The sequence below is a fragment of the Stegodyphus dumicola genome, chromosome 1 (assembly GCF_044657685.1).
Source record: "Stegodyphus dumicola isolate Sdum_Otavi_A_Nest chromosome 1, ASM4465768v1".
Taxonomy (NCBI): domain Eukaryota; kingdom Metazoa; phylum Arthropoda; class Arachnida; order Araneae; family Eresidae; genus Stegodyphus; species Stegodyphus dumicola.
Genome location: NC_140768.1, coordinates 275,936,540 through 275,963,486, shown reverse-complemented (window position 1 = coordinate 275,963,486; position 26,947 = coordinate 275,936,540). Strand labels below are relative to the sequence as shown.

Sequence of the window (26,947 nt, the reverse complement as noted above, 5' to 3'; positions counted from 1 at the left end):
GGTACTCCCTCTACATCACAGAAGCTTGGGCTCCGATTAAGACAAAAAACTCATCAACACCCTTTCAGTACAAAATGGCACTTCTACTAGTACTTGGAAAAATTCAAGCTGATACAAAAAAAAAAAAAAAAAAAAAAAAAAAAAAAGTAAAAGGGTAGTTTGTAGATGAACTCTGGTGCAGATGTATTTAACTCTTCTTCCAATTTCCTCAGAACCAACTACCTGAAGAATAAGTTTCTTCATGCATAATGATACAAAAGTTGATTCAAAAGCTAAAAATAGGCAAAAGGAAAGTTATTAGAATCATCAAAATGGCAGCTGCAACTCTGAGTAAGCAAAATAAAAAATAAAAAAAATAAAAAAGAAAGAAAGAAAGAAAGAAAGAAAGAAGAAAGAAAGAAGGAAGGAAAAAAAGAAAAGAAGCAGAAATGGGGAAAAAACAGTTATTCTACACAAATGCAAATTTAGAAAAATTTGAAAAATGTTTTAAAAAAGTAAAAGCAGGCTAATTTCACTTGCAGTCAAAATGACTTGCTACTGTAATTAGTGGTAAATGCCATCTGGTATTCTTGCAAATGGCGATATCTAAATATGTGTGCAATAGGCATACTATAGCTCAATCTCTGGTTTTCCTACATGTGTATGAGATGTGTAAGTTAGGTAATTTGAAATCTCATTCATTTCAAATTCTTGTAATTATACAGAGTTATGGTCAAATTTGGAATTCCATGGTCATGAACTACACTTGTGAGGCACTGATAGATTTGTAAATTTAGTTCTTTGAAACCTATCGTATCTGTAATAGTTGCTATATATGTATATAATAATTATTTTCCCTAAACATACTTCATTTAAATAATGTTTACCATATCTGTAAATCAATATGTCTGTAATAAAATTAATTTTAAACTGTAAATTTTATGCAATGCAAATGAAATAATCTTGTGTTCTAATATCTTGAAATAATTATTCATATTTAGAAAATTTCTGACAAAGTTTATAAATATTTCTATATTCCATAGAAGTAAGTATATTTGTATTTTTAGGTGTGATGACTTTTAAATAAGATAACCTTTAAACTGAAATAAAGTAACTTTAAAAATCTATTAATAAAATTTCAATTGTATTTATAATATTTTTATTTATTTATTAGCTATTGGAAATGCATTTGCTGTTTTAAGTGATCCAGAAAAGCGGAAACAGTATGATGCATTTGGCTCGGCTGAAAATAAGAACTGCAAAAGATCTTCATTTCAACGCCATTCTGGCTATTATGAATACACTAGGGGATTCGAAAGCAAGTCTTTCAATTTCTTGCATTTGAAGAAACTAATAAATGTTTTAAACATTAATGAAATATATTCAGAATCCTTGCATTTTAACTTTTTTCCTTGATTTCATTTTTAGGTGATATATCTGCTGAAGAATTATTTAATATGTTTTTTGGTGGTGGCTTCCCGGCTGGAATGTCAGGTATACTTCTCCTTTTAAATTGCATGATTTATTAATATGTTTGTTATCTTTTGCTGTTAGAAAAAATAGTAAAAAATAGGCCAATTGCTACTTAACTGTATTGTGTCAGTTATGTGATGATTTAGATGTTGTTGATGTTAACAATGAATGCTAATTTTTGAAGAACTAAGATACTGGTGGGACACATATTTTATAGAAACACATTATATTTCTTGACACACATGGTTAAGTTGGCACAAGACATGTGCTTGTTCTTTAACAAAATTTTACATTTTTATGATTTATTAGCAATTTAGAAAGAGAAGCAGCAACAGCAATCTAACAAGAGATAAAAACAGAGAGTCAATAGATATTTTGCAAACAAAGTTTTGTTAAGACTGATTCAGTTATGGTTTCCATTGATTAGTTGTTTTAGTTTAGATAATTTAAAATTGTTATTGGATGATTAAACAATATTAGTATTTTCTTACCTATTTTTTTATCTTAAATATAAATATATTTACAAAAGTTAGGGATTTCTTAGAATAAATTTGTAGAGAGTGTATTGAAGTAATGCTTAAAATGTGCAGTAAAGCTTTATTTTTCCTCACTAAAGGGTACAAAGTCAGTTTTTATTATTATTTTGTATATTAATCATGAAAGCTGTTTTTGCTACTTAAAACTAGAAATAAATATGCATAAAGTTGTTAAATAGAATATCTATTGCAATACATTTACACAGTTTTACTGAATCTGGGGGAGGGGAATGTATATACTCTTTAATAGATGATATTTGTGAACTTTCTCAGAAGATGGATCAAATGATGATTACAGTGTGTAGTTTAGTTTGCCCTGCCTACACAAGCCATTATTTACATGATTGTGGAATGAATATGTGATATAAGGCAATGAATCAAAATAGCTGCTGTGTGGTGTTCATTTAAGGAGTATAACTGCATTTTATGGTAAGATTTTACGTTTGAGAATGTTGTCAAACTGTTATGTAAATAATGGCATGTGTTTGCAATACAACTTCTAGTGTGACTAACCAGTACACATCTTAGTGATAAGTTTAAGATATGTAGTACTGTATGTGATATGTGTGCATGGAAAGATCCAACATACCTCGCACAGCAATGAGTTGTACTTCATCCGCTGTGGTGCAGAAACGTTTACATGCTCACCACAGAAATCTGCATAGTATACATATAAGACAGGAGGTAGCAAGTAGTACAAGTATTATTATTTGGATGAGAATTTCGATCGCCTTGGATGGGCCGAGAGGTGCATTTGGGTTCCAAATAGAGTTCATCCGATTTAAATTTTAAACTTTAACATGTGGGAGACTGTAAAATATATCATGTATTGCAGGAAACTGCTGCAGTGACAGATTTTACTGAAGAAGTAAAACAGCATGTACATGAAGGAAAACAAGTGACAAGCATTTTGAAAACAAGCATTCTGAGTGACAGTTTGTCATAGTACTCAGTGTCTGACCATCAACAGCCATCACTTTGAGCACCTTCTGTAATAGTGAAGGTTAAGCATTGTTCTAATTTATTAAATTTAGTATTAATATATGTCACAAAGTTTTTGTTTATTAAAGGGTGCATACATTTTTTGGCAGACTATATATTATTTAAAATAATGAGTGGGTATATAATATTTTCTTTTTAGTTTTCCTTGCAATGCTTACAAGCAGCAGTAGTGTGCCTTCATTTAATGACAGTTTATGTAAAAGGTTTCTGCTGGGAAGAAGTTACATTTTGCTGTTTCTGCATTCAATACACTGAATATTTTCATTCTAAAATATGTATTTGCATCTAAAGATTAGGGGGAAATGATTTAAAAGAATTGGAGATGGCTGGTTTTCTATTTATTGAATCATTATAATTAAGTTATTTTTTTTAAATTGTTTTCTTTATTGTTTCAGTTAAGTGAAATTTGGTTGAAAGAAATTTCTTTGTAATTTGTAACACATTATATAGCATTTGTGATATGCGGTCATTTAACTCTAAAAGCAAGTTATGAATTTAATGTTTTAATACAGTTTAACTATATTATAGAATCAAAGGTTTGGGGACTTATATCCAAATATGATGCAAAAATATGTGATTAAAGTTTACATTGTGAATACATCCTGCCATCCATCATGATAATCTAAGTGTAACAAAATGAACAGGAGTACCTTCATAATAATTTGCCTATACATTGGTCACAAGGATTTCCTTACCTGAAATGGTTCTAAGATGCTTTCATATATCACCTGTATGCCCAAGTTTTCTGATTCCTTTGCCATATTTGTTTTTTTCAACCAAGTAACAAAGTCTGCAAGGACATGCGATTGTATTGCTAAATAAAGTAAAGGAATCATTCCTAGATAAGTGGCATGATGGTTTATAGCAGTGTTTCTAAAAGCTTCAGTTATTGACTTGGCAAAAGTGCATTGTTGTAGAGTTTTACCCATTATATCACAGATTTGGATATCATGGTAACAGTCATGTCTCTCCACATTATTTTATAGTATTAATTTCTTGAAATCTTGAAGTTTAGTTTAGGTACTGACTTCTTTATTTTTTGAGCTATGGACACTTTTGTGTGTAGCATCTAATGCCATTTAAATAATTCTCAATGAATAAATAATCTTAGCGATTCTGACAGACCAAACTCCAATGAATGAATAATCTTAGCAGTTCTGGCAGACCAAACTCAGCAGTCCCCCCCCCAAAAAAAAATATATCAGATGTAAATAAATTTTATTTAAATGGTGTATTGTAGTAGATTAGAGAAAACTAAATCATTTAATTAGATAAATTCCATTTTGACTACTTTGCCAACAGGGTGTTAAAAATGTACCATCCAGTATATATGGACCTGTATGAATGAGCATTATTGTACCACATTCTGATGAATTCACTTAATTCGCTATAATGGGGTTAATTTATAGCACAAGTATTGGCAATATCCTCTAATACCTGCAGTATAAGGTGATTTTTCCTATATAATTAAATTACTTTATAATTGGCTGTGCTTCAGTATTTTAAACTAATGCTGAAAAACTATGTTAAATTTTAAACTTTTTTAATCGTACAAAGTAGTCTCTGCAAGAGGTCATGGTGATAACTTCAGTTTAATTGATGAACTCAATTTTAATTGTTTTTAAAGCTAGATGATTGTCAAAAATTCTAGAGGAAAACAAAAGCAGGAGATAATGTTGTGAATTGTTTCCAATTATATAGAAAGCAAAATGTCACTTAATTTTTCTTTGAAAGACATTATAATTGAAAAAGTTCTTAAATGGTTTCTTTTTAACGAGATTTAATAATAAAAAGTGCAATTTATTTTTAATTATGATTGTTTCTTTTTGAAAGAAATGCTTATTTGCTCTTACATATAGTTTATTATTTTTGCAGCTAATTCCTATACAAGAAGATCACAAAGGAGATTTCCAACAAGGGAAAATCATCATTCTCGGCAAGATGTTAGTATTTTTTAACATACTTGTGCACAGTAAATTTATTGAAATTTCACATATATGAAATTTTGAACTGAAATATTAAACTTGCTACAAAACAGACTGTTATGCATATTGAATATTATTTACTGAAATAATCTTAAGCAGAGAAATACTTCAGGAAACTTGTTTAAATTTGTGCTTCTTCTAATTTTAGAAACTAATTTGTTGTATTAAAATAAAAATTATAAAAGCAGAGCACCTTATTTCTTGTTGATTTGGGTACTTGCATATTATTGCAATCATCTTGGCACATTTTTGGAAATTCCACGGATAATGAATTACAGTTATGTTCATTGTAAGAAATTATATATTACTTACATGCATATTCTTCATTTCAGCAATGTATTTATTCCAAAAGACAATCAGTAAATCTAGTTACAAACAGGTTTTCTTTTTTTTTTTTTTTTTCTGTTGTGGAAATTTTATAGCCAATACTTTGAGAAAGGATTTTTTTTTTTTAACAATTGTGTGGCAAAATGCATAACAGTCTGTTTTGTAGCAAGTTTAGTATTTCAGTTCAAAATTTCATATATGTGAAATTTCAATAAATTTATCCTAGTTCTAACATTATATAAGATTTTTTGGAAAAGTGCATTTCAGACGTAAAAGGTGGTGTATTTTCATAGGCCTTAAACACCTGAAAATAAAACAACTTATCCAGTTATATAATCTCATCAAACATGAAAGTTGCCAGAGATTCTGCCAAACTTCTACTAGTTATTCCAGCAGAAGTCTGAAGGAACTGATTGCTCTTTATTTAGTTAAGATAATCAAGAAATACATGTTACTACACATATAGCATGTAAAAAACTTGAATTGCTTCTCATAATGTTTCCCATTAAATTGCCATTGTTTATCCATTTTCAAATGAGGTCATATCGTGCCCTCTAAAAACATCTTCCTTGATGCCAAGTTCACGTAATTGTATGCTTTGTATATACTCTTCTTTTCCACTTTGCTCAAGCATAAAATTTTAATAATTTTTTCAAAATACAAGATGGAAATAGATAAATAGGAATTAACTTACATGTTTCTTCACAGAACTAAACCAAATTATCAAGAATTAATTGGGTTTGCATAAAACCAAGGCAGAGATCTTAAGATTATATTATCTTACTTATCCATCATTGGTGATAAATCACATTGTTTAGCAGCAGTTTTTGTTTTTAAGTACTCCTATAAGTGTGTTATGATGGTTTATAAGTATACTCCTGTAAGTGCTTTGTGGTATTTTTACAAGCCTCTCATTTGTATTATGCAAAAAATGTTATTAAAATTGTAAAATATTCTAGCTACATGAGTTTTTAGTCAGTTGAAGACCATTAAACTGAAGAATTTTCTGGTAAGCTCACTCAAAAGACATCTACACTTGCAAAACCATCTTATAAACTATACTGAAAAGTTACCAGATTTGGTGAAAATTTTCTAGATGACACAAAAGTTCAGTAAATGTCACTTAACTCTGCCCAAATTTTTGGATCAGTGAATTCGTCAGACTAACTTGGTTTTACTTCATCATTAGTAGATTGGATCCATAGTGTTGGAACATTTTCTCTGTGTCAAGCAATGGTCAATTTCTTGAATGAAAAAACCAATTAAAAGATACAATTTTTATTATGCCACTGTCTCACTTGTTTTAAATGTCATATTGCCTATATTCTATGTGCTGTATATTTTTAAAGTGTTTCTAGTTACTTTTGAGGAGGATGAATACTTCAGCACAGTAATCTAAACCTTCATATCCAAGTTGCACTGTGTGTATAAAAAGCATACTTTAAAAAGTAAAGGTATAATTTTCATGAGTAGATATCTGTTTTACACTTACTGGATCAGATAGCAAGTTGATTAAAAACAAACCAATAAAGAAAGAAAAAAAAATGAAAATAATAATTTACTAAAAACATTGCAATTAGACCGCATTTTTCGTGAAAGTGATATTAGCTATACTCACAAATTTTAACAAATAGCATGCATGTAATTTTTTCTCTTATGATAAAGATTTGATGCTTAGTTAAGTGCTGAAAATATTCAAATTGAAATGCCATGTTATGTCCTAAGAATTTTTTTGACATTAGGGAATAATGTTACTCGTATTCTAGCTAAATTTAAGTGCATTAGGTCTTTGTGAAGTTTTTTTCCCTTTCTATTGCATATTTATTTTTTATTTTATAATAACATTTTTATACTTATTCTAGCAAATTTTTATTTTAGGGACAAGCAAATTATACTCTTCTGATGCAAATGCTGCCTTTAATATTTCTTATCTTCTTATCACTTCTAAGCAGTTTTTTCATAGCTGACCCTCCCTATAGCCTTGGTAGATCCCAGTAAGTATATTCAATTTATATTGATATTTATGATAAGGTATATTAAAATAAATAATTTATTTGTTTAGTTCCATATGTCCAGCAGCAAAAAAGTCATGGTGTACTGGTAATTTAGCTATGTTTAAAATCCAGTGGTGCAGAGCAGTTAGATGTCTAAAAGTTTCATAGTTTTTTAAGCCTTTTCCCTGACAAAATACTGTGCAAATAACATCTTACCCCAATGGATTTTAACCCCTTAACTGCCGTGGAAAACTTACAAGATTCATTTCCCAGTGCCACGATTTTTCACACAGGCGCGCATAGTTATGCGATGTATTAGGGTGAAAATAAGTTCAAGTTTTACTTTCTAAAAACTGTTTACTTTCACAAAATAAAGAATAACAGAAAAAATGAATGCACAAAATTTAATATTTTGAGTAAAAGTATAATAAAAAGATGTAAGTATAATAAAAAGGATGTTTTTATTATAAAAAAAGGATCCCTAAAATGGAGTTTCGATCAATTCATTTTTAGACCAGTAAAGTGTAATATCAGGTTTCAGTGTTATATCTTGTGAAATCAGTATGCCTAAAAAACATATATATCTTCTGAACTGGTGGAATGCCACGATTTTGTTCTTGATGTTTCATTTTGCAAGGTGTTAGTTCATATACTCGTCTACAAAACGGTTAGTTTCAGTAACAATATGAAGCACGAGCAGTTCATCAAAAAATAATTCAAAAAAGATAAATGGGTTTGAAATTTCCGTTATATCTTTCTTTATTCCTGGAACCTACTACAAAAAGTAAACGAAAACAGAAGACACAGAATTAAAAAAATACGTTTTACTCAAACAACACCAGCCAATACTGTGCAGTCATTACTTTCACCGCTGACACACCCCACTCTCCAATTTCTCCTCGCACTTCTCTGAAACAGTATCCACCTTCGCATGCTTTGTCAAGGCCATTGTGGTGTTGCATTCCAAAGCTGTAAAATTCCAGAAATCCGCAAAGCTAGGGACCAGAGGTTGTGCGGATTTTAGGATTTTGCAGATTTCAAGATAGAAAAGATAAAGCATAATATTCAGACTAAAAGTGCAAAATGAATAAGGCGTATTAGATACATTTAATTAAATTATTATATACATTATTGCAATAATTTATTATATGCATTAAATTATTATTACATATATACATTAATTATATTATTCATTGTATTATATGTACACAGCATCGAGGTTTGCCGATTTTGCCTCATGCAAAGATTTCCAGTTTCAGATTCCGATGTTAGAATCACTGTTGCTGTAAAATTTCAACAGCTTTTCTTTATTTTTCCGTATATCGTACACAATTATGTTGCAATTCCATACCATTCTGCTATAAATCGAGGAGTAGCACCTGCTTCCATATTTTGCAGAATTTGCACTTTTTGTGTTACTGTCAATGCAACGTGTTTATGTTTTTCAACGTTGCATGCACTAAAATCACGAGTGTGTTTCTTATCTGTCATTGTATTAAAAAGGGCTGAAATTAAAAATATTCTTAATTTATCCACAAAATATCTGGATAAAAAAAAAGGCAGCACTAAACAATCTCATGAAATGAAATAACAAAGCTCAGAAAATACGACAACGTGAATCGTGAACTTGAACAAAGAGTTGAGTAAATCGTCTGCTTCTTTACCTCGATGCAGATTAGAGGGGGGGGGAAAACTTACCTTATTTATTTTATCTTATTTTTTTAACTCTTTTATCTATCAATAATTTGGTATTTCCATTTTGATTCCATTTGATTTTCATTTCCATTTCGTACTCAGTGTTGTGGTTTCCGGAACCTATAAACTTAATGTTTATATTCTGAGAGGCAATGTGCATTTCAGGTTGGCGGATTTTCAGTATTTGACTGTACTTAATAAATTAACTAGCAAGAATTTTGTAGTTTTTTCCATCATAAGTAATTGTTTCATAAAAATGTTTTGTATTCATTATTTTTCCTAAAATATCTTCCTTAATATTATCATTTCTGTTTTTAGTAGTTTTTGAATAGCAACTTAAACTACACCAAATATTTTAATGTTTGTACCCTTTTAAGTCTGTACTTTAATTATTTGTAGTCAAGAAAATTTTGTAGCTTCATGAAGTATGTTAGATGCTTGATATCAGTGTCCTGAATAAGTAGGCAGGATAAGGATGAACTTTGTTTTTATTATAACTTGAAGCAATAAGTAATTAAAACATGTAAAAAAGAATAAAGTTTAGTTCCAGCAACATCCAAGATGCTGTTAAAAATCTTTCTAGAAATGAAAACATATATTGCAAATTCCAGAATTCCTAGAATTATTTACTCTAAAAAATTCACTAATCTCTAAAAGATGCAGTCTGAATTAAAGCTACTAAAATTCTATACTCACTACCAAGGAACAAATTTGCTATGGGTTGTGTTAATTGCTGTTATATAATTTCACTAATGGGTATTTTAAAGAGGAAAATTTACTAGAATTTTTTTTATTTTTCTTTTAATTTCCCCAAAAGGCTACATGACCTCATATCTGGAATATTTTTTTAATGTTGCCAGATTTGATGATCTCATCAGATATTGTCTAACAGTATATCAAGTTCATTTATTTTCAAAATAATAATGGCTATTTATATAAAACTTAATACTGTAATGCAGTGTTCTCAAATGTTTTCTTTTCGCAGCTATTTTGCTGTGCAGAATATAGTGGCATCTCCCCCTAGTAAATGATACATGAACCACTGGAGGTTTGTGTGGAAAAGTCTAAGCAGAGCATATATAAAATAATGAATAGATACCCAGAGTTACCACACATACTAAAGCTGTATGCATACAACTGTTTTGATAATTGTATGCCATATAGCTGTGCCTCACAGCTTTTTACAGCAGCTTTATTTGCAGCAAAATATTATTTCTGTAACTTACTTGCACATTGTTTGAATAAATATAGTTACCCCCAATCAAAATGTATGCAGTATTAAAATACATTGTTGTTTAGCGAATGTGATTTTGACATCAACAGTATCATGTTCTCTTTCTGCCCCTAATATTATTTTGTTACCTTGATTTGCTCAATCAGAAAGAGATCTCTATTTCAAAATGGAGAAAGAAAATTAATGAATTCTTCCTTGGCTCCTAACTGCAATTTGTACATCTTCGTTCAAGGTAAAAATGGGGAGAATTGTTCTTTCCCTCTTGTCCATGCTAGAAAAAGCAGTCACTGGTATACAGCACACACAGCAAAAAACAAAAGAACCCAGAGGAATATATTTGAGGATGTGAATCTATTCCTCTGGGTTCTTTTACTCTGCGTGCAACAGTTTTCACAACGTAGTTCTACTTCCCCCATTCGGCAACTTGCAGTTTAGTAATTAGTTAGAATCAGACTGGTTTGCATGTATCAAGTAGCTAGTTATAAAGTAGCAGAAGTAATTCTGGAAAAATGCAGCCACATACAGCTGCAGAAATTTTGATTTTACCTGTTTGTAAAGAAATAGTAAAATCCATGTTAGGGGCAGACTGCCAAGGAGATACCAAGAATACTTTTGTCAGATATACCATTGCTCTAAGCATAGAGACCATGTGAGGTTATATTCAAAAACATCTAACGGAAAAATTAAATGATAGTGCAAAACTTACATTTAAGCTTGATAAATCAACAGACATAAGTAAAACATGCTAATGAATGACCTGTGTAAGATTTTTAAATGAATAATCGCCTGCTGAACAGTTCCTTCAGTGTAAAGAATTACCTCTGATGTCAACGGGATCAGACATCTATAATTGTATGACATTTGCATTCTCAGAAAGTGGATTATGTTGCAAAAATTGTATTTCAGTGTTCGTTGATGATGCTGTGGCAAAATGATTTGGTGGAATGAAAGTTATTACTTCAAAATTAAAATAAGAATTTTCTCGCTTTGTATCCACACATTTTTATTTTATTATATTATTATTTATTTTATTTTAATATTGGGAAACTTTGGTGGAAAAAACTATTCTAAAGCTCTAAAGGAAATAATGCACTCTATTGTGGAAATGGATAATTTCATTAAAAGTAAAGCTTTGAAAATAATAGTTCTGAAAGTCATGTGCCACAAAGCTTGGAGATGATCAGCTAATGTTATAAAATGTTCATCACAGTACTGAACAGAAATAAGGAATTTGTATATATGACTGGGGAGAAAGAGCATTTCAACATGTTATTTGGATTAGCTCTAATACAAGAATACAGTTTATATATATGCATGTATTAAGCAAATATAAAGTTTATTTAGCAAACTGTTTTGATTGGGCCCCTTCTTGTTTGCTGCAAATGTATTCAAGTTCCTGCAATGTCTGTTTAAGTCAATGTTGCATTGAAGATTTGCATAACATCTTAAATGTGATTGGATCCTCAGGTAGAGAAGATGGCTGAGTTATATCTTGTATATACCTCTTTATTTAAAATAATATTAAAAACCTCAATATTAGGGTGCTATGTTAAAAGCTAGGGTTACAAATAGCAACATGGCCTTTAAATATGTCAGAACCCATTAGAAGGAATAAACAGAAATAAGGAATTTGTATATATGACTGGGGAGAAAGAGCATTTCAACATGTTATTTGGATTAGCTCTAATAACAAGAATACAGTTTATATATATGCATGTATTAAGCAAATATAAAGTTTATTTAGCAAACTGTTTTGATTGGGCCCCTTCTTGTTTGCTGCAAATGTATTCAAGTTCCTGCAATGTCTGTTTAAGTCAATATTGCATTGGTGATTTGCATAACATCTTAAATGTGATTGGATCCTCAGGTAGAGAAGATGGCTGAGTTATATCTTGTATATACCTCTTTATTTAAAATAATATTAAAAACGTCAATATTAGGGTGCTATGTTAAAAGCTAGGGTTACAAATAGCAACATGGCCTTTAAATATGTCAGAACCCATTAGAAGGAATAAACTAAAATAAGTTTAACAATAAATGAATGAATTAACGTTAAATATAGAGTTGTAAATAAAATACTAATAAATTAAAATTTAGATGTATCAGTAAATAGCATAATAATGTATATTAAAAATTAAATAAAAAGAAAATGGAAGGTGAGTAAATAATAACAACATATAGTATTCTTCATGATCAAATAATGGCTTCTTAATTTTGGCTTGTAATACATATGTGACTGAAGGGAGGCAAGTTATAAAATTTCCCTCTCTGAATGGATCACATTTTAATATGTCTTTTCCAGATGCTCAGATTGTCCTGTATATTCTGCTCTTTCTAGAAAAGTAGGGCATGTATATTCAGAAGCCAGAACCAGTATCAGTTTTACTAATTACTGAAAGATATGAATTTTCTGCTATTATTGTGATTCAATTATACAACAATGTACTGGGATTCTTGTTTGGATACACTCAGTCTAGAAATTTCAAATTTGTTCAAAAGCTGTGAATTATGAGAATAGCTTCAGTGTACTGAGTTGAATGCTAACCTTGATTGACAGTGGTAAAATGATTAACTAATAAGAATGCTTAGGAGAAAGTATTTTCTTGTCGTTCTTCCAGTTCATCACAGTTCTTGCTGTAATTTGATTTCTTTATAGAACATACTTAAGTTGTTCGGGTTCTTTTTGTATTAACCCTTATTAATTTTAATTGTATAGTTCTATAAAACATTTTCTGAAATTCTTAATAAAAAGCATTAGTTGTCTTTCATTCTAGATGCTAACTGTAAAAATGATTTTCCAAATCTCCAGTCATGTTTTTTTTTTCATTCCTTTATGAGCTGCTGAAGGACTAAATGACTAAAAACTACTCTAGTCCCTCATTTTATCTTTTCTCTTCCCCCCCCACATTATTACCTTTATTTTGCTTTTTGGGCATGTATTTTCTAGCTATTATTAATTAGTTACAATGCACTTAAATTGAAGATATTGATAATCATATTATTTTGTGATATATTTATGTATAATATTTAAAATTGAAATATATATGTGGTGTTATTCATTCAATTTTACAGAACTAATTCGTTACAGTATGTTTTAGGAAAAAAGGGTTTTCATACTTTTCTCTTTGTCTGTATATTTTAGTGATGAATACAAAATGAAGCAAATGTCTGATTTACCTTCTGCCATTTTCATCTTACCTGATATAAGCTTTTCGCTAAGATATTAAGGATTGGTTAGCAGTTTGTCTTATTTTCTTATTATTGTTCTTTTTAACCATTTTCCTTTGACCAGACCGTCATTTATAAGAATATTTTGATTAGATTGTTCCTTTGAGTTTTTGTGTATTATTTTAGCTTTTTTTTTCCCCCAGTTTGAATTCTGATTTTACCCCCTTTTTTTTTTCTGTTTATGAATGACCTGGAAATATACTTCCTGTGTCATAATAACAAGCAAAATTTTTACCATTGAAGGCTAAATTTTTTTCTGCATGAAACATGTCTGGTAAAAAAATGCATGGAGTGTTTTTTTTTTGCCCCTTTTGGAAGTAAATTTTGTAGCAAATACAATTTTTATTAATAATAATTTATTGAATAGTATCATTTTTTCCCTCAGTGTACACTGTATTATTATTTGTAATTAAATTTAAAAAATCTAATGCATAGTAAGCATATTTGTTAAAAATTAGTACCTTCTCCTAAAAGGTTTTTATTAATGAGAATCATTATGTAAGTGCAACAAATATGAAAGTAATTTTTCTTTAACCTTTACTGTTAAATACTGAAGAATCTGTATGTATGTATGTTCCTTACATTGTGGAAACTGGCAGCATATGGAACCACCAAATTTTGAATACACTTTGTTTGAACATGTGTTCTCCAAAGACCAAGTTTTTAATTTTTTTAGTCTTTTATGTGAATTTAATTAACTTTTCAACACTGTAACAAATTTAATCAGAAAAACTCAGTGATATAAAACACATGTGTTGTCCTTTGGCAAATGAAAGATATTTATCTTCAAGTTTAATAAAAGATCTCAGTTATTTACAAGCTATATGTTGCTACTGTCCAATGTAAGATATTTTTATTTTCTATGGTCCAGTCTGTTACCATTTGGCAAAGCATAAGATTTCATTTTTCTTTCAAATTTATTATATTATTAACCCTTTGCGACACGCATATTTAAAATATATTTTAATCTTTTAAAAAATGTCTTAGAATAAGTCAGATAGACTTACTTAAGTGCCTTTCAGGCTTGAAAAAAATTCTGCGCTTTTATTTTTTACGGGGGAAGGTGGGATACCGTTTGTCCCACCATGCAACTAGCACATGTCTTATAGCATATTGGTGTCTAGCAGGAAAAACAAATCGTATGTGGAATGAATAAACAAAATAAAGCATGCTTTCTAAAATATTGATAATAAATACATTAAAATGCATTTTGTACAATATATTTAATAATTTTTAATTTTAGGAACAAAAGAATATATTTTCTTGGATATTATTTTAAGATTAAAATTTGATACTCGTACATATGATACTAAATAAAATATTAAAATTGACACTTGATTCAAAATCATTTATATATGATTAAAATTTAAAAAGTCATTTTTCATGAAACTTTGAAAAACATGTTGTTTCATTCTTTTGTAAGCATAGAGGCACTTCACATGTTTCACACATCCAAAATGTTCGTCATTCTTCTTTCGATGTGCTGCAATATGCACATCTTCTCCTGCTCGTTCTCTTTGGCGCGTGACTTACATTTTTTAGTCTCTTTTCTGATTGTACGAACGGTTTTTTTAGTTTTTATTTGAACTGGGGATTTCAGTTTTCTTTTCAGCTCTTTCTTGCCTGCAAGTGCCATTAGACCTTCTATAACTGAGAGACGAAAATCTTTCATTGTTTTTACGTCATGATCACTTTTGCGAACAAACTTAAATAGAATAAATGCGTTTACTATACTCGCATCTAAAAAGTAAAAAAAGATCCTGTGCCACCATTTCTTGCTTTTGCGGTCTATTTCATATAATCCTTTCAGTTGATCAAATAAGTCGACATATCCCATATTCTTATTATATGAAATAATGCTGTCTGAGCACAGTACTTTTTTTGTTTTTCCATCTCGTTCTTTTCTATTAATTTCTTTCATTTCAGTTGCCTTTTCCAAGCAAGACAGGATAGAAACGGATCTTTTATCCTTCCATTTTGTGCAATAAATTGAATCATCGCTAACTGAAAAGTCTATATCTCCTCTCGACATAAATTTGTCTTCTTTTAAATTTTTGGGTAGATACTTCCGATTCATATTTACAGTGCCACATGCATAGATGTTCTGTGTCTTTAAAAAGCGAAACAAATTATAACTACTGAAGTAGTTGTCCATAAAAACTCTATGGTTATTACCATAAAGAGGCTGGCACAAAGTTTTCACTACTCTCTCCCCTAGATTTTTTTCCACAGAGTCACCGAGTTTGCCAGTATAAATTTCAAATTGGCATGCAAATCCAGTGACATCACATCACATCACATCCATACTTTGTAACCGCGTTTGATGGGTTTTTTAGGCATATACTGCTTTAGGCTGCTTCTCCCTTTGAAGCGAATCATTGATTCGTCAACTGCCTGAGTTTCATTAGAATTAAAAACTGCCATAAACCTTTCTGAGAGATGATTTAAAAGAGGGCGTATTTTGTATAGCTTATCAAAATTAGCTTCCCCTCTCTTAGGTTGTAAACAATTATCATTTATATGAAAATTTCCCAATATCCAACTGAACCTGTTCACAGGCATTATGTTTGCTATATAATCATCGTGTAATAGTAGAGTACTTCTCCAGTAGTCCCGATAACTTGGAAACTTTTTTACGCCCATTAGCAAATTTACAGCGAGAAATCGCAAAAACTCGTTACTATCAAGAGGGGAAAATACACTGTTTTTCTGTGTTGCATATAAGTTTAATTGAAAAACAATATGTTCAATGAACTTAAGTGTGAATATACTTAAAAATAAATTTACAGGTGTTGGATCATCCAAATCAAAAATCTCACCTGTCGGTCCCGAATCTTCTTTGAATTCTGGCAGTGAAATATCAACTTCTTGTTTGTTCCAGCACGGAACAGAAGATTCTGAGGGTTCTGTAAATTCAGCCTCGTTCTCACAGGTATCCCTTTCTTCTTCAGCAATAACTTCAACCTCAGTTATTCTCTCCTGAATTTCAATTTCATCTGAATCAGAACTGACATCTGAAGCATTTGAGTCGCAATCGGATGGCAATTCAGCAAAAAGATCCAAAGCTTCCCGAGTTGTTAATTTTTTTCTAGACATTTTAGCACATCAGAGCAAACAAAGGATGTAAAAGCGCGCGCAATCACGAAAAAAGTAGATGCAAAAAAGAAAAGGAAAAAAATAATCGTGAGTGCTGCCATCTATTGAGCGGAAATTCAAGTGTGTGGTGGGACAAATTTTAACCCACTTACTTCAACTGCAAAATTAATACTATAAAATATTGAATCCAATTAAGATTTTTGAAAATAAAATACCTTTGAACATTAAAAACAATCATAGATATCCTAAATTGTATACCAAACTTTTTAAAATATTGAAAAATGCGAGATACCTGCATATCACTCTTGTGATCCTATTTTGAATATTTTTTGCTTATAAACTTAAGCCCTGGTATAGTAGTGACATCTACTGAGAAAACTAATAACTAAAATCGATTACTTTTAAAAGATTAGAAAACTTCTAATGGGAATTGCTAACTGAAAAAAATATTAATTAGCTGGGACAGATATTGACCCACCATGCCGCAAAGGGTTAAGAAACAAACTAAGCGATTTAAATGTGATAAATGCAAGTTCATTGAAATTACTTTAACTATATTCATTAAAATCATTATATACATTATTAGTCCAAAGGGGCTTTGTCCCTAAAGGACTATTGCTTTCGTTTTGTGATTTTGTGTTGGTTCACTATAAATGTCCGTTTCACTTTTCAAACTGTTGCCACCAAATGTTAGAGTCCTGCATTATATTTGAAGAAATTAATGAAAAATCTGCCCAAATGTATGTATATTTCTCACATTGTGATAAAACAATGGTACATACAGCCATCGAATTTTGAATGACTTAATCCTACTGCTGATATGGTCATGTGGAAGCCCAAGTTTGAAATTTGGAATTTGTTTTATTATCAATTTCATATTTTGTAAAACTTAAACGAATTTTTGCTTAAGAAACTCAAGGATTTCAAAACGAGCAATGGCAACGTTGTACAGAAAAAGAATTTTTATCTCCAGCAGGCGAGCTTCTGTATCGTAAATTCTAAAGATATGCTCAATTTAAAACTATTTTGCGATATTACTCTTGAACTGAATTTTATGGTTTAAGTGCAAAGAGCGTGATATTTAATATATAAAGGTAACACACAAAATGTTAAAAAAATGCCTCTTTGGACGTAATTTAAAAACTGAAACCTTTCAGATTTTTTTTATGTATATATATTTATGTATATATATATATGATTTCTTTTTTGTAACTGGTTTAAGTGGCAGCTAGTAGAATAAAAGATTAATCAAATTAAACTAAATAATATAAAACATTATGCTGAAAATAATAAATTAAGATGTATGATACTAATTCAGAAGTCAAACAACAAAAATCAGCATTATACCTACAAAATTTTCACAGGACTAGTTTCGATGGTTTTACCGAACCATCATCTTCAGCTGCAACGCTGATTTTTGTTGTTTGACTTCTGAATTAGTATTTATTCGGCGTGTTATTGTGTCTTAAGATGTATGATGCTTTTATTCATATTTATAAATATTCTGTGTTTTTAGCGAAACAAGTGAAGCTGCTCTTAGTTTTACTGTTTAGATTTTAAGCAAAAATATAAATGATAGACATATCATAGCTGCCAACTTTCCCAGTAAATCACCGAATCTTTCGTTTTTAAATTTTTAACCTTTTGAAAAAAAAAATTCACATCAATACATAAAATGTATTGAATTAATTAAACTTAAATTAGGTAAATTTCATTCCCCCACCTCTAGTGATTTTCAGAATAATTTTTAATTTAAATTTAATTTAATTTAAATTGTTACCTTTTCATTAAATTTTTATTGATCTTCATTTGATCTGAGTTTTCGTAATCTATTGTAGATATTGTTAGATTTTTTATGAAGATCCAAGAATTGTTTAATTATTGTAATTTTATTTTACTTCAGTATGTAGTACATTACTAAGTTTATCCACACAAATGCTATGTGGATTATTTATTAATTTTAGTTTAATCATATTTAAAAGTACTTTGATAAATAAAGTTTCCCTATTTGGGATTTCCCTCAGTATAAAATCGTAAATAAATTTTTAAAAAATGAAAGTACACAAAGAACATAAAATTTAGGCTATCTAGTTAATTGCTAATATATTTAACATTGTAAAGAGTTCAATAGCTCAGTAACCTGAATCATGCATTATGAATTGAAGTCAATTTGGTGTTTTTTAAATATTGTCCCAGCATGATTCAGTGGTATTCAGATTAGTGTTTTGAGCAGAAATCCCTCCTTTAAATTTGACAATGATAGAGAATACTTTCTGTGGCATTGCATGCAGACTTTTTTGGGGAATGCAGTTGAATGTATTTAGTTACATTTGCTCATATAGGTTTTGTTAAATAGTTAAACTTTATCAAAGTATGTTTATTTTGATTTCATAATACATTATTTCCCCACTTATTAGTATTTCTTCTAATTTAATTGATAATAAAACTGTATATTTTTCCAAAAAAAGTCAATCTAAATGGGCTTTAGTTCATATATATGGAAAAGAAAATTATGTCATTAAGGGAAAACATCATCAAAAGAATATTGAGGAATAAAATCCTTTATTAGTATTGTATTTATATTTTTAATTTTTATGTAATGTGTCAATGAATCAATGTTTTCTCTTATTAGGAAGTATTCAATTGAACGTAAAACCAGCAATTTAAAAGTGCCATATTTTGTGAAAGAAAACTTTGCTACTGATTATCAAGGAAGCATACGTAAGCTTGAAGCCCAAGTGGAAGAAGAATTTATTGCAAATTTAAGAGGTTCTTGTTTTAAGGAGAAAAATTACAGTAAGAAAGCATGATTAGTGTATTTACATCCTTATCAGTACCACATTTTTATCATTTCATACTGTTTGTAAACCAAAGCATTTTTGGCTTGTTCTCATTAGTTCATATTGTTCAATTTTCCTTTTTCCTTAGAGGAAAGTATGATTTGGAGAGCTAGAAATTTCCGGGATAGAACTCTAGAAGAGAAAGCAAAAGGCCTTAAGACACCTTCATGTGACACCCTAAATGATTTGTACACAAATGAAAGAATATGGTAAATAAAAGTATTGTAAATAAAGTTATTTATCTGGAAAATGTTTTTGTTGATATAATTATATTTTTATGATTGTTAATATTTTGTTGACACAATACTCAGAGTCCATTTAAAATCAAAAGCAGCTGGAACTACATTCTTGCTAGCATTTATTTCCCTTTCTATTCAAATTTTATTTAAAATTATTCTTTATTCTCTAAATCATATAAGTACATACTGGTCTCTCTTCCAGACAATCAGAAATGTTCTGTTTGCATAATGTACCAAAATAGAAATTGTGAGAATAGTGTAAGGTATAATTTCCTTTGGTTGTTGTTTCTGGTTGTATGGTAAAAGTATTTATTTTTTGTGGACCACTCTTACTTATGTGATATGTTTGTTTCTTCTAACTAGTATTATGTCATGTTTTTCTAATTTTGTATTTTTCTCTATCATTTGCACATCATTCATAAATTGTACTTTTACCTAAATTAATATTTTTGCATATCAAGTGTAGTAAATAATGTAAAGATTCATTTCTTCTGTGCTGTGTTTGTTGCATCACTACTAACATTATCATTAAAATTACTGATACTGAAATCGTAAAAGATCAAACTGAAAGGTGGTATAAAAGAAAATTTTACATTTCATATCTAGCATTTCTTCAAAATTTTTCTAGATTTAATTCTTACATATTTAAAAGTAGCTTAACCAGTCTGATAATCCATAAATATGTGTTGCAATTTTAGAAACTATTACTTTGATATATTTTAAGAAAAGAATTTACATACTCATAATTTCTGACTCTCTTGCCAATTCACCTGGCATGTATGTATGATTGATAACACTTATCATCAATAAAGATGAATTATCAGTAAGTCATCTCTCCTTATTGGGAGTGGATTTTCTTCTATTTATAATAGTAAGATGCAAAAGTTTTGTAGTACTTTTTCATCATCATCCCAGAATTCCTGCAGTTTTCTATATCATTTTTAAATTGTAGTGGAAGTGATTATAAAATGTTATCATTTTAAAATCAAATAAACATGTAACTGAAAAAGTAAAGTTCTTAAATAAAAGGTTAAAACTTAAGTACATGTGAAAAACATGATTATTGATCAGAGTTAAACAAAAGTATTTGTTCCTCAAATTTTAAAATTCATATTGTATAAGCTCATTTTCTAACATAGTTACCATTTCAAATTTCTCATGTGTAAAATGATATGAATTAAAATGAATTACTGTATTTTGTAAGAGGGGGCATTTTTTACTAGATATTTGTTGATTATTGAACTGTTATATGCAAAAATGATAAAATGCTTGTAATAATTATTTATTAATATAATCAGTATAATTCAGATATTCTGTGTACTTCGGTTATATCAAATTGTTAATATGTTGATAAAATTTGCTTGATAACTTTGATAACAACTAGTTCCTGTTGCTTCATTCAAACGAATGCAAGAAACATATTTAACTTCAAGCATAATGTAATGTTTCTGTCAGTTTCATCACATGAGTATTACTGCTATCTTTTATTAAAATTCATCATTATCTTTTGATAATGATTAATTTTATTTGAAAACTAGAGAAAGGTTTTATTTTATTGTTCTAATAAGTGTATGAAATGAAGAGGAAATAGTTCTTGAAGTTTGGTTTTCTTTATTTTATAATTAAAATGCATATATAACAGCACGATTCTTTGAAAACTCCATGTAATTGGGAAATTTTGCATTTTTTAAATGAAGTTTTGCTATAAATGGCTGTGTTTCAAAATTATTTATAAATTCATAGAAAACTGATGTATATATATGTATTTTTTATTATAGTGTAAATACATGTCATTTCTGAACATGAGAATATTTGATCATATTTCAGTACCATTTTAACATTTTGTTGTGGTATCATTCAATGTATCAATATAGTAATCATATTAATTAGTTCCAAGTATTGTTAATCTTTTTATTTGTTAGACCAGATATTTGGACCTAAGAGATACTTCAGGTTTTGTTGATGTTTACTAGGTAATTAATAATAACTTTCATTTTTTTTTTTACTGTAGTAATAAATGAGGATGCTTTTTTATAATTTAGAGTAACAGTAGACATAACTGTTCAGCATATCAATTAAAAGTCTTATTTATCTTTTTTTAAATTATATTTAAACCCAATGTTTTATTCATTGCAATAAATGAGACAGTAAATGATGCAAGAAATTAATTTTTATTTGTCTATGCATATTTTTATTTTTCTGATTTAGTTTTATGAAATGTTGATGTGAGTTTGTTTTCCCATTTCGTGGGGAATATGTGTGATTTGATTATGCATATGTTAATGCACTTTTGTTTTTTAACTCTGCATTAACAATTCTGTTAAAAAAGATGTAAATTATTTTATCTGCCCTTCTTTTTTGTATTTAGATGGTGTTCTTCCAAAACAAATATTAGAAAAGAAATTTTTTTGGCTGCATTCTGCATTTCTCTGTTTAAAATAAGCAAAACCAAAAAATATAAGAAATGTTAAAAGTATATTGAATTTAATAAATTATTTATAGTGCCTGTTAGATGCATATTTATGTCTTTCAGCAATTTTTAGCTTTGGCAGTGATAGAATTAAAACCTCATAAGTGTTTGAGAACAAGATTTTTGTTATTTAATTGTTATATACAATGCATATGTGATGAAAATATTTTATATACATTATTACACATGGGTCATCAGTTATAATTTGGTGTTCTATTGTTTAGTTTGATGCTATGGTTTCTAGTAATATTTGAAGCCATATGTATTTTAAAACATACATGCATTAAAATTTTTTCCGAGCATGTAGGTTATTGAAATACTTTAAATACTTTCTGTCTAAAGAACAGATCTGCCATATCATTTCATTATATTTAGTGGAAATTATATATACTTGTGTATATACAGGGTGTTTCAGCACAGCAGTTACAAACTTTCAGGAGAATACACGTAAGTGATGGAAAATCACATAATGATACATGATCAGTAACGCTTTCATGCATGGTAATGACGACACAAAAAAGGAAGAGCACGAACATGCTTTGTATGCTTAATGTAACAGAAACTAAGAAATTAGAATAAAAACAGCCAACAATTGCTCTCAAAGAAGGTGTTCACAATCACAACCCCGACCATGATGCAGGTCTCTCACATCTCCCGCACATGGAAGATCTGATGTTACGAAAAATACTAGTCATGTCTCGGACTTCCCCAGCAGCTGCTAAGACACATGCAACAAGTTCTTCAGCACTGTTAACTGGGTTTTTGTATATCAGTGTTTTTATCCCTAGAGAAAGTAGTCAATGCAAGTGAGGTCTGGTTATCCCGGTGCCCAAAGCACCAGACCACCCTTGCCGATTCAATGTTGATGATATGTTACCTTCAGGTGGAGATGCACATCAAGGCTGTAATATGAGGGGCGCCATCATGTTGAAACCACATGGCAGAACGCATTGCAGCAGGTACGTGTGTGTCGTCCAATAATTACGGCAATACTTGCTGAAGAAAGATGAGATAGGTTGCACCTGTCAGATGTAGAGGCAACAAGTATAGCCCGACAAGGTGGTCCCTTAGATGCCGGTTCATACATTAACTGAAAACCATCTCTAGGCTGCCCAAGCTCTTGTTGCTTGTGGGTGCTTCCTTTCTTGCGTTTTATGTCATCACTACCGTACCAGGAAAGTGTTGACAATGCAATACTATGGGGTTTTCCATCATCTAGGTATACTTTATATTTCCTGACAGTTTGTAACCACTGAGCAGAAACATATATAAACAAGCATTATATAAAATAACTTATGTAAAAAGACATGCATATATCTGTTCTTAAGAAGTGAATTCATATTTTTAAATATTAGTAGTATAGGGTGTATTTTTTAAATTAGGAATTCTAATGAATAAATGAATGCTTTTATATACTCTAGTGCTTGATTGATTTTTTAAATTATGTTTCATTATATTCATTTAGATTATCATAAGGAATCAAATCATGCAAATGTGGATTTAAATTCAATTTTTGTGAATAAATTAAAAGGAGCAGCTTAGTTAACAATTGTAAAAGTAATTAAAATCAAATATTTAACTCTCAGACTTATTACCGTATCATTTTCTTTTTAAAAAAATGAAGTATACAAATTTTTTTAATATTAAATGGAAAATAAGTCATGGTTAATGATGCAGTCTTACATAAAAGAATTAGTTAATTAATTAAAATATGTATTTGGGAATTTATCTTGCACAGACTGAAAATGCAAATGCATGTATTACCTGAAAAATAACACTTAATTTTTAATTTTGAATACCGTGTATTGTTGCAATACATTTTTTGCTTGAAAAGTATTTAGGTACTGCTTTAATATCATAATATTGCTTCATTAAAGACATCTGAAAATATAATTTTGAAGTCTCCCCCCAGTGGTGGCACTAACCATTTTAGGCTTTGACCAGCTCTAAGGTCAAAATCGGTGGTAATTTGATTATAGAGGCACCTATTAGGCAGTCACCATTACCTCCTGTGAAGGAACAGACAATTTACATCCATGCCTTCTTCGGGATTTGAACATGGTCTCCTAGGTATGGCAATCAGAGTTACTAATCGCTTTCTCATCTGGATGGCATAATTTCAGAAGTATCAAACTCTTTAGTAGAAAAGTTCATTCTTTTGGAAAATATTTCATTGCATTCTTACTTATTTCACAAATGGATGGTAATTTGCATTAATTTTTAAACTGCATGTTTCTGGTAAACTGCATATTTGATGGAATAGATTAAATAAAAAGATGAGGTGCCATTTTCTTGTAGTAGAAATGTTAAAAATTGAGAACATACATAAATACTAAAGAATATAATATTGTTTTCAGTCAGAATTAATTTTATTGTAGCTTTCTACTCATGCTTCATTTTTATCAATAACTGGTGTGTATTAGATTTAATGAGCTCTGTTGAGACTTTAGTATATGCAGTCAAGACCAGTAAGTAACAAAGATTATGTTTGTAGAAAATTACATTGTTGCTACATTACATTACTGCATTTTTCAAGTAAGTCAGCAGTATGAATGCATATGCTTCTACCAAAGATCTTGAGGCATAAGATCCAGTACTATATATTTCTGTTTCTGAACTTGTGGGCCTCTTCTATGCCCATTACTTATTGTTTTTTCAAGTGATTATAAAAGCTTTGGTAGCTTCAGAAAACTTTTAATTCATACTTGATTTTTCATTATCTCGGAGCCTGTATGATAAAATTAATAATTTATATTTTGTGTCAAACTGTACAAAGTTCGAACAGTACAAAGCTCGAAATAAAGATTCATTGAAATTTTGACAATTCCGGATTTGGGAATTTTCCAGATTTCAGATCATTGGTTTAAATCTAATAAGGTGACATGCAGAAATTATAAAATTAAAAACATGAAATAGTAGTTAATGAAGTATTCAGGACCTTAAGGATATCAAAATTTACAAAACAAGCTCTTCCCCCCTCCTGTATTAAATATTTCTGTCAATTTAAGTTGTTTAAGATGCTTCAGTTTTATGCTAATACTTTTTTTTTTTTCCTTCAGTACCATGTTCAAGTCCCGTAATTACCGTGTTGAGAATTTCCACTAAATTCTCAATTGACTTTTTTTGTTCTGTCACTTTGTCTACAGTAGTGACGTTTTCTGGATTTTTAACCATACTGCAGATTTTGCTGTCCATTAGATCATTGATTATTGGGGCATTGTCATCACAGTGGAATATTTATGTTACATCATTTTAATTTATTAACACCTTTTCACATTTCTTCACAAATTCCATCAATTTGAAAATTTTGCTTTTTGTTTGCAATATCCAGACACCTTCAAATTTCTTGGCTATCATCACAAAGTAATTCTTGCCGAATATATAGTATTTATAAAAGGATAACATGCCTTTTGGTATTTGGTTACTGATATTTAAAATAAAAATTGTTTTAGACTGCTCTGCTTGCGTCATTTCTCAAGCTGCAGTGAGATGTGATGATCAAAGCAAAAAATAATAATAAATGATTTGCTAGGTTGCCATAGGTTTGCTTTTTGCCCCATGCATTCTTTTCACCATTGCTAGAAGATCATTCTCCCTTACTTTCCAAAACTCAAAAAATAAACCTTCATACCTCTGTGTTATATGATTTACAGTAGGCACGAAAATCAGCGATAAATTTTGATAGAATGTTTTGGCTTGACAAAAATGCCAAAAAATAAGGCGACTACATAATCAAATTATTGATCACACAGACTTTTTTATAAATGATTGTATTCCTATAACATGGAGGTATTTTATTTAGTGAAGTGAAACTAAGAATCAGGATCCTGTACATGTTTTATTATGAAAAATCTCACTTCGAATACGTAAAGCATTAAGTATATGCTACTCTCAGAATCTCGCTCACAAAAAATTTATAAAAAAGAAAAGGGGACTGTACAATATATTACTTTTTTGATATAGGCTTATTGTTTCTCTCTCTGTTTTTAATGATATACAATATTTACTCACATATTTTTCCCTATAGCTTTAACACCAGGTTCTGAACTTTTTTTTTTTAAGCATTTGTGCCCTGCATCTTTCAGAAATTAAATTATTTGCATATTTCCTTTTCTCAATTTCCTTATGATAAAATTAGTAAAAAATGGGTAGTGAATATGGTATGTTTTTATTTTTTTAATTTTGTTGCCTTCTGACATTTATATTTGTAATCGAGGAGGAAAAAAAATACATAGATCAAGAGGAGTATACCTGATTAAGGATAGGTAATTAAAAAGAAAAAAATTAGAACCATATGCAAAACAAAATTTTAATAATGAATTAAATCTTCTGTATGTGTATTACTTGGATGGAATTTCATTTGCTGATGTATATTTATTTTGAAGCATGTTTCATTGTTTCATAAGCAAAAGGAATTTAATTAAATATTTTTCCAATGTTGTGTGTTGCCTATTCCTTATTTATCTAAATTTTATAACATGTTTTTAATTATGCACTTTGTATAATTTTATTATCTTAAACTTTTTGCTCTTTCAGCTCTCTTATTTAAATATATATATATATGTTGCTTTTCAGAATCTGAAAATGTTTTGATTTAACATATTAATTGCAAACATATTTAAGATTGTACAGAATTATTCAACTAAGCATATACAAACTTCTAGGAGAGGTAGGTTTCACAAAGATGAGTAAGAATCGTTTAGCAGTGCAGAGTCAGAAATGCCATACCCATCTGTTCGTGTACAGGTAGGATGAGAAATAAAAGTTGCATGTAAGAGAACAAAATACTTTTTTTTATTCACAGTCGTGAACTCGAATGCATGTTTGGCATTGTTGGTGTATGGAATCA

The 26,947-nt window shown here is 29.5% G+C and overlaps 1 protein-coding gene across 1 annotated transcript in view; it reads left to right on the top strand.

The window, feature by feature from the left end:
* The window catches only part of LOC118190900 (dnaJ homolog subfamily B member 14), a 47,536-nt gene extending 20,997 nt beyond the window's left edge, over nt 1–26,539 (top strand). The window contains exons 4-9 of the mRNA XM_035361695.2: nt 1,154–1,297; nt 1,408–1,473; nt 4,866–4,933; nt 7,181–7,296; nt 19,182–19,345; nt 19,478–26,539. Of these exons, the coding sequence (XP_035217586.1) occupies nt 1,154–1,297; nt 1,408–1,473; nt 4,866–4,933; nt 7,181–7,296; nt 19,182–19,345; nt 19,478–19,602 (683 nt within the window). The 3' untranslated portion in view covers nt 19,603–26,539. The remainder of the gene's footprint in view (nt 1–1,153; nt 1,298–1,407; nt 1,474–4,865; nt 4,934–7,180; nt 7,297–19,181; nt 19,346–19,477) is intronic.
* The last annotated feature ends 408 nt before the right edge of the window (nt 26,540–26,947 follow it).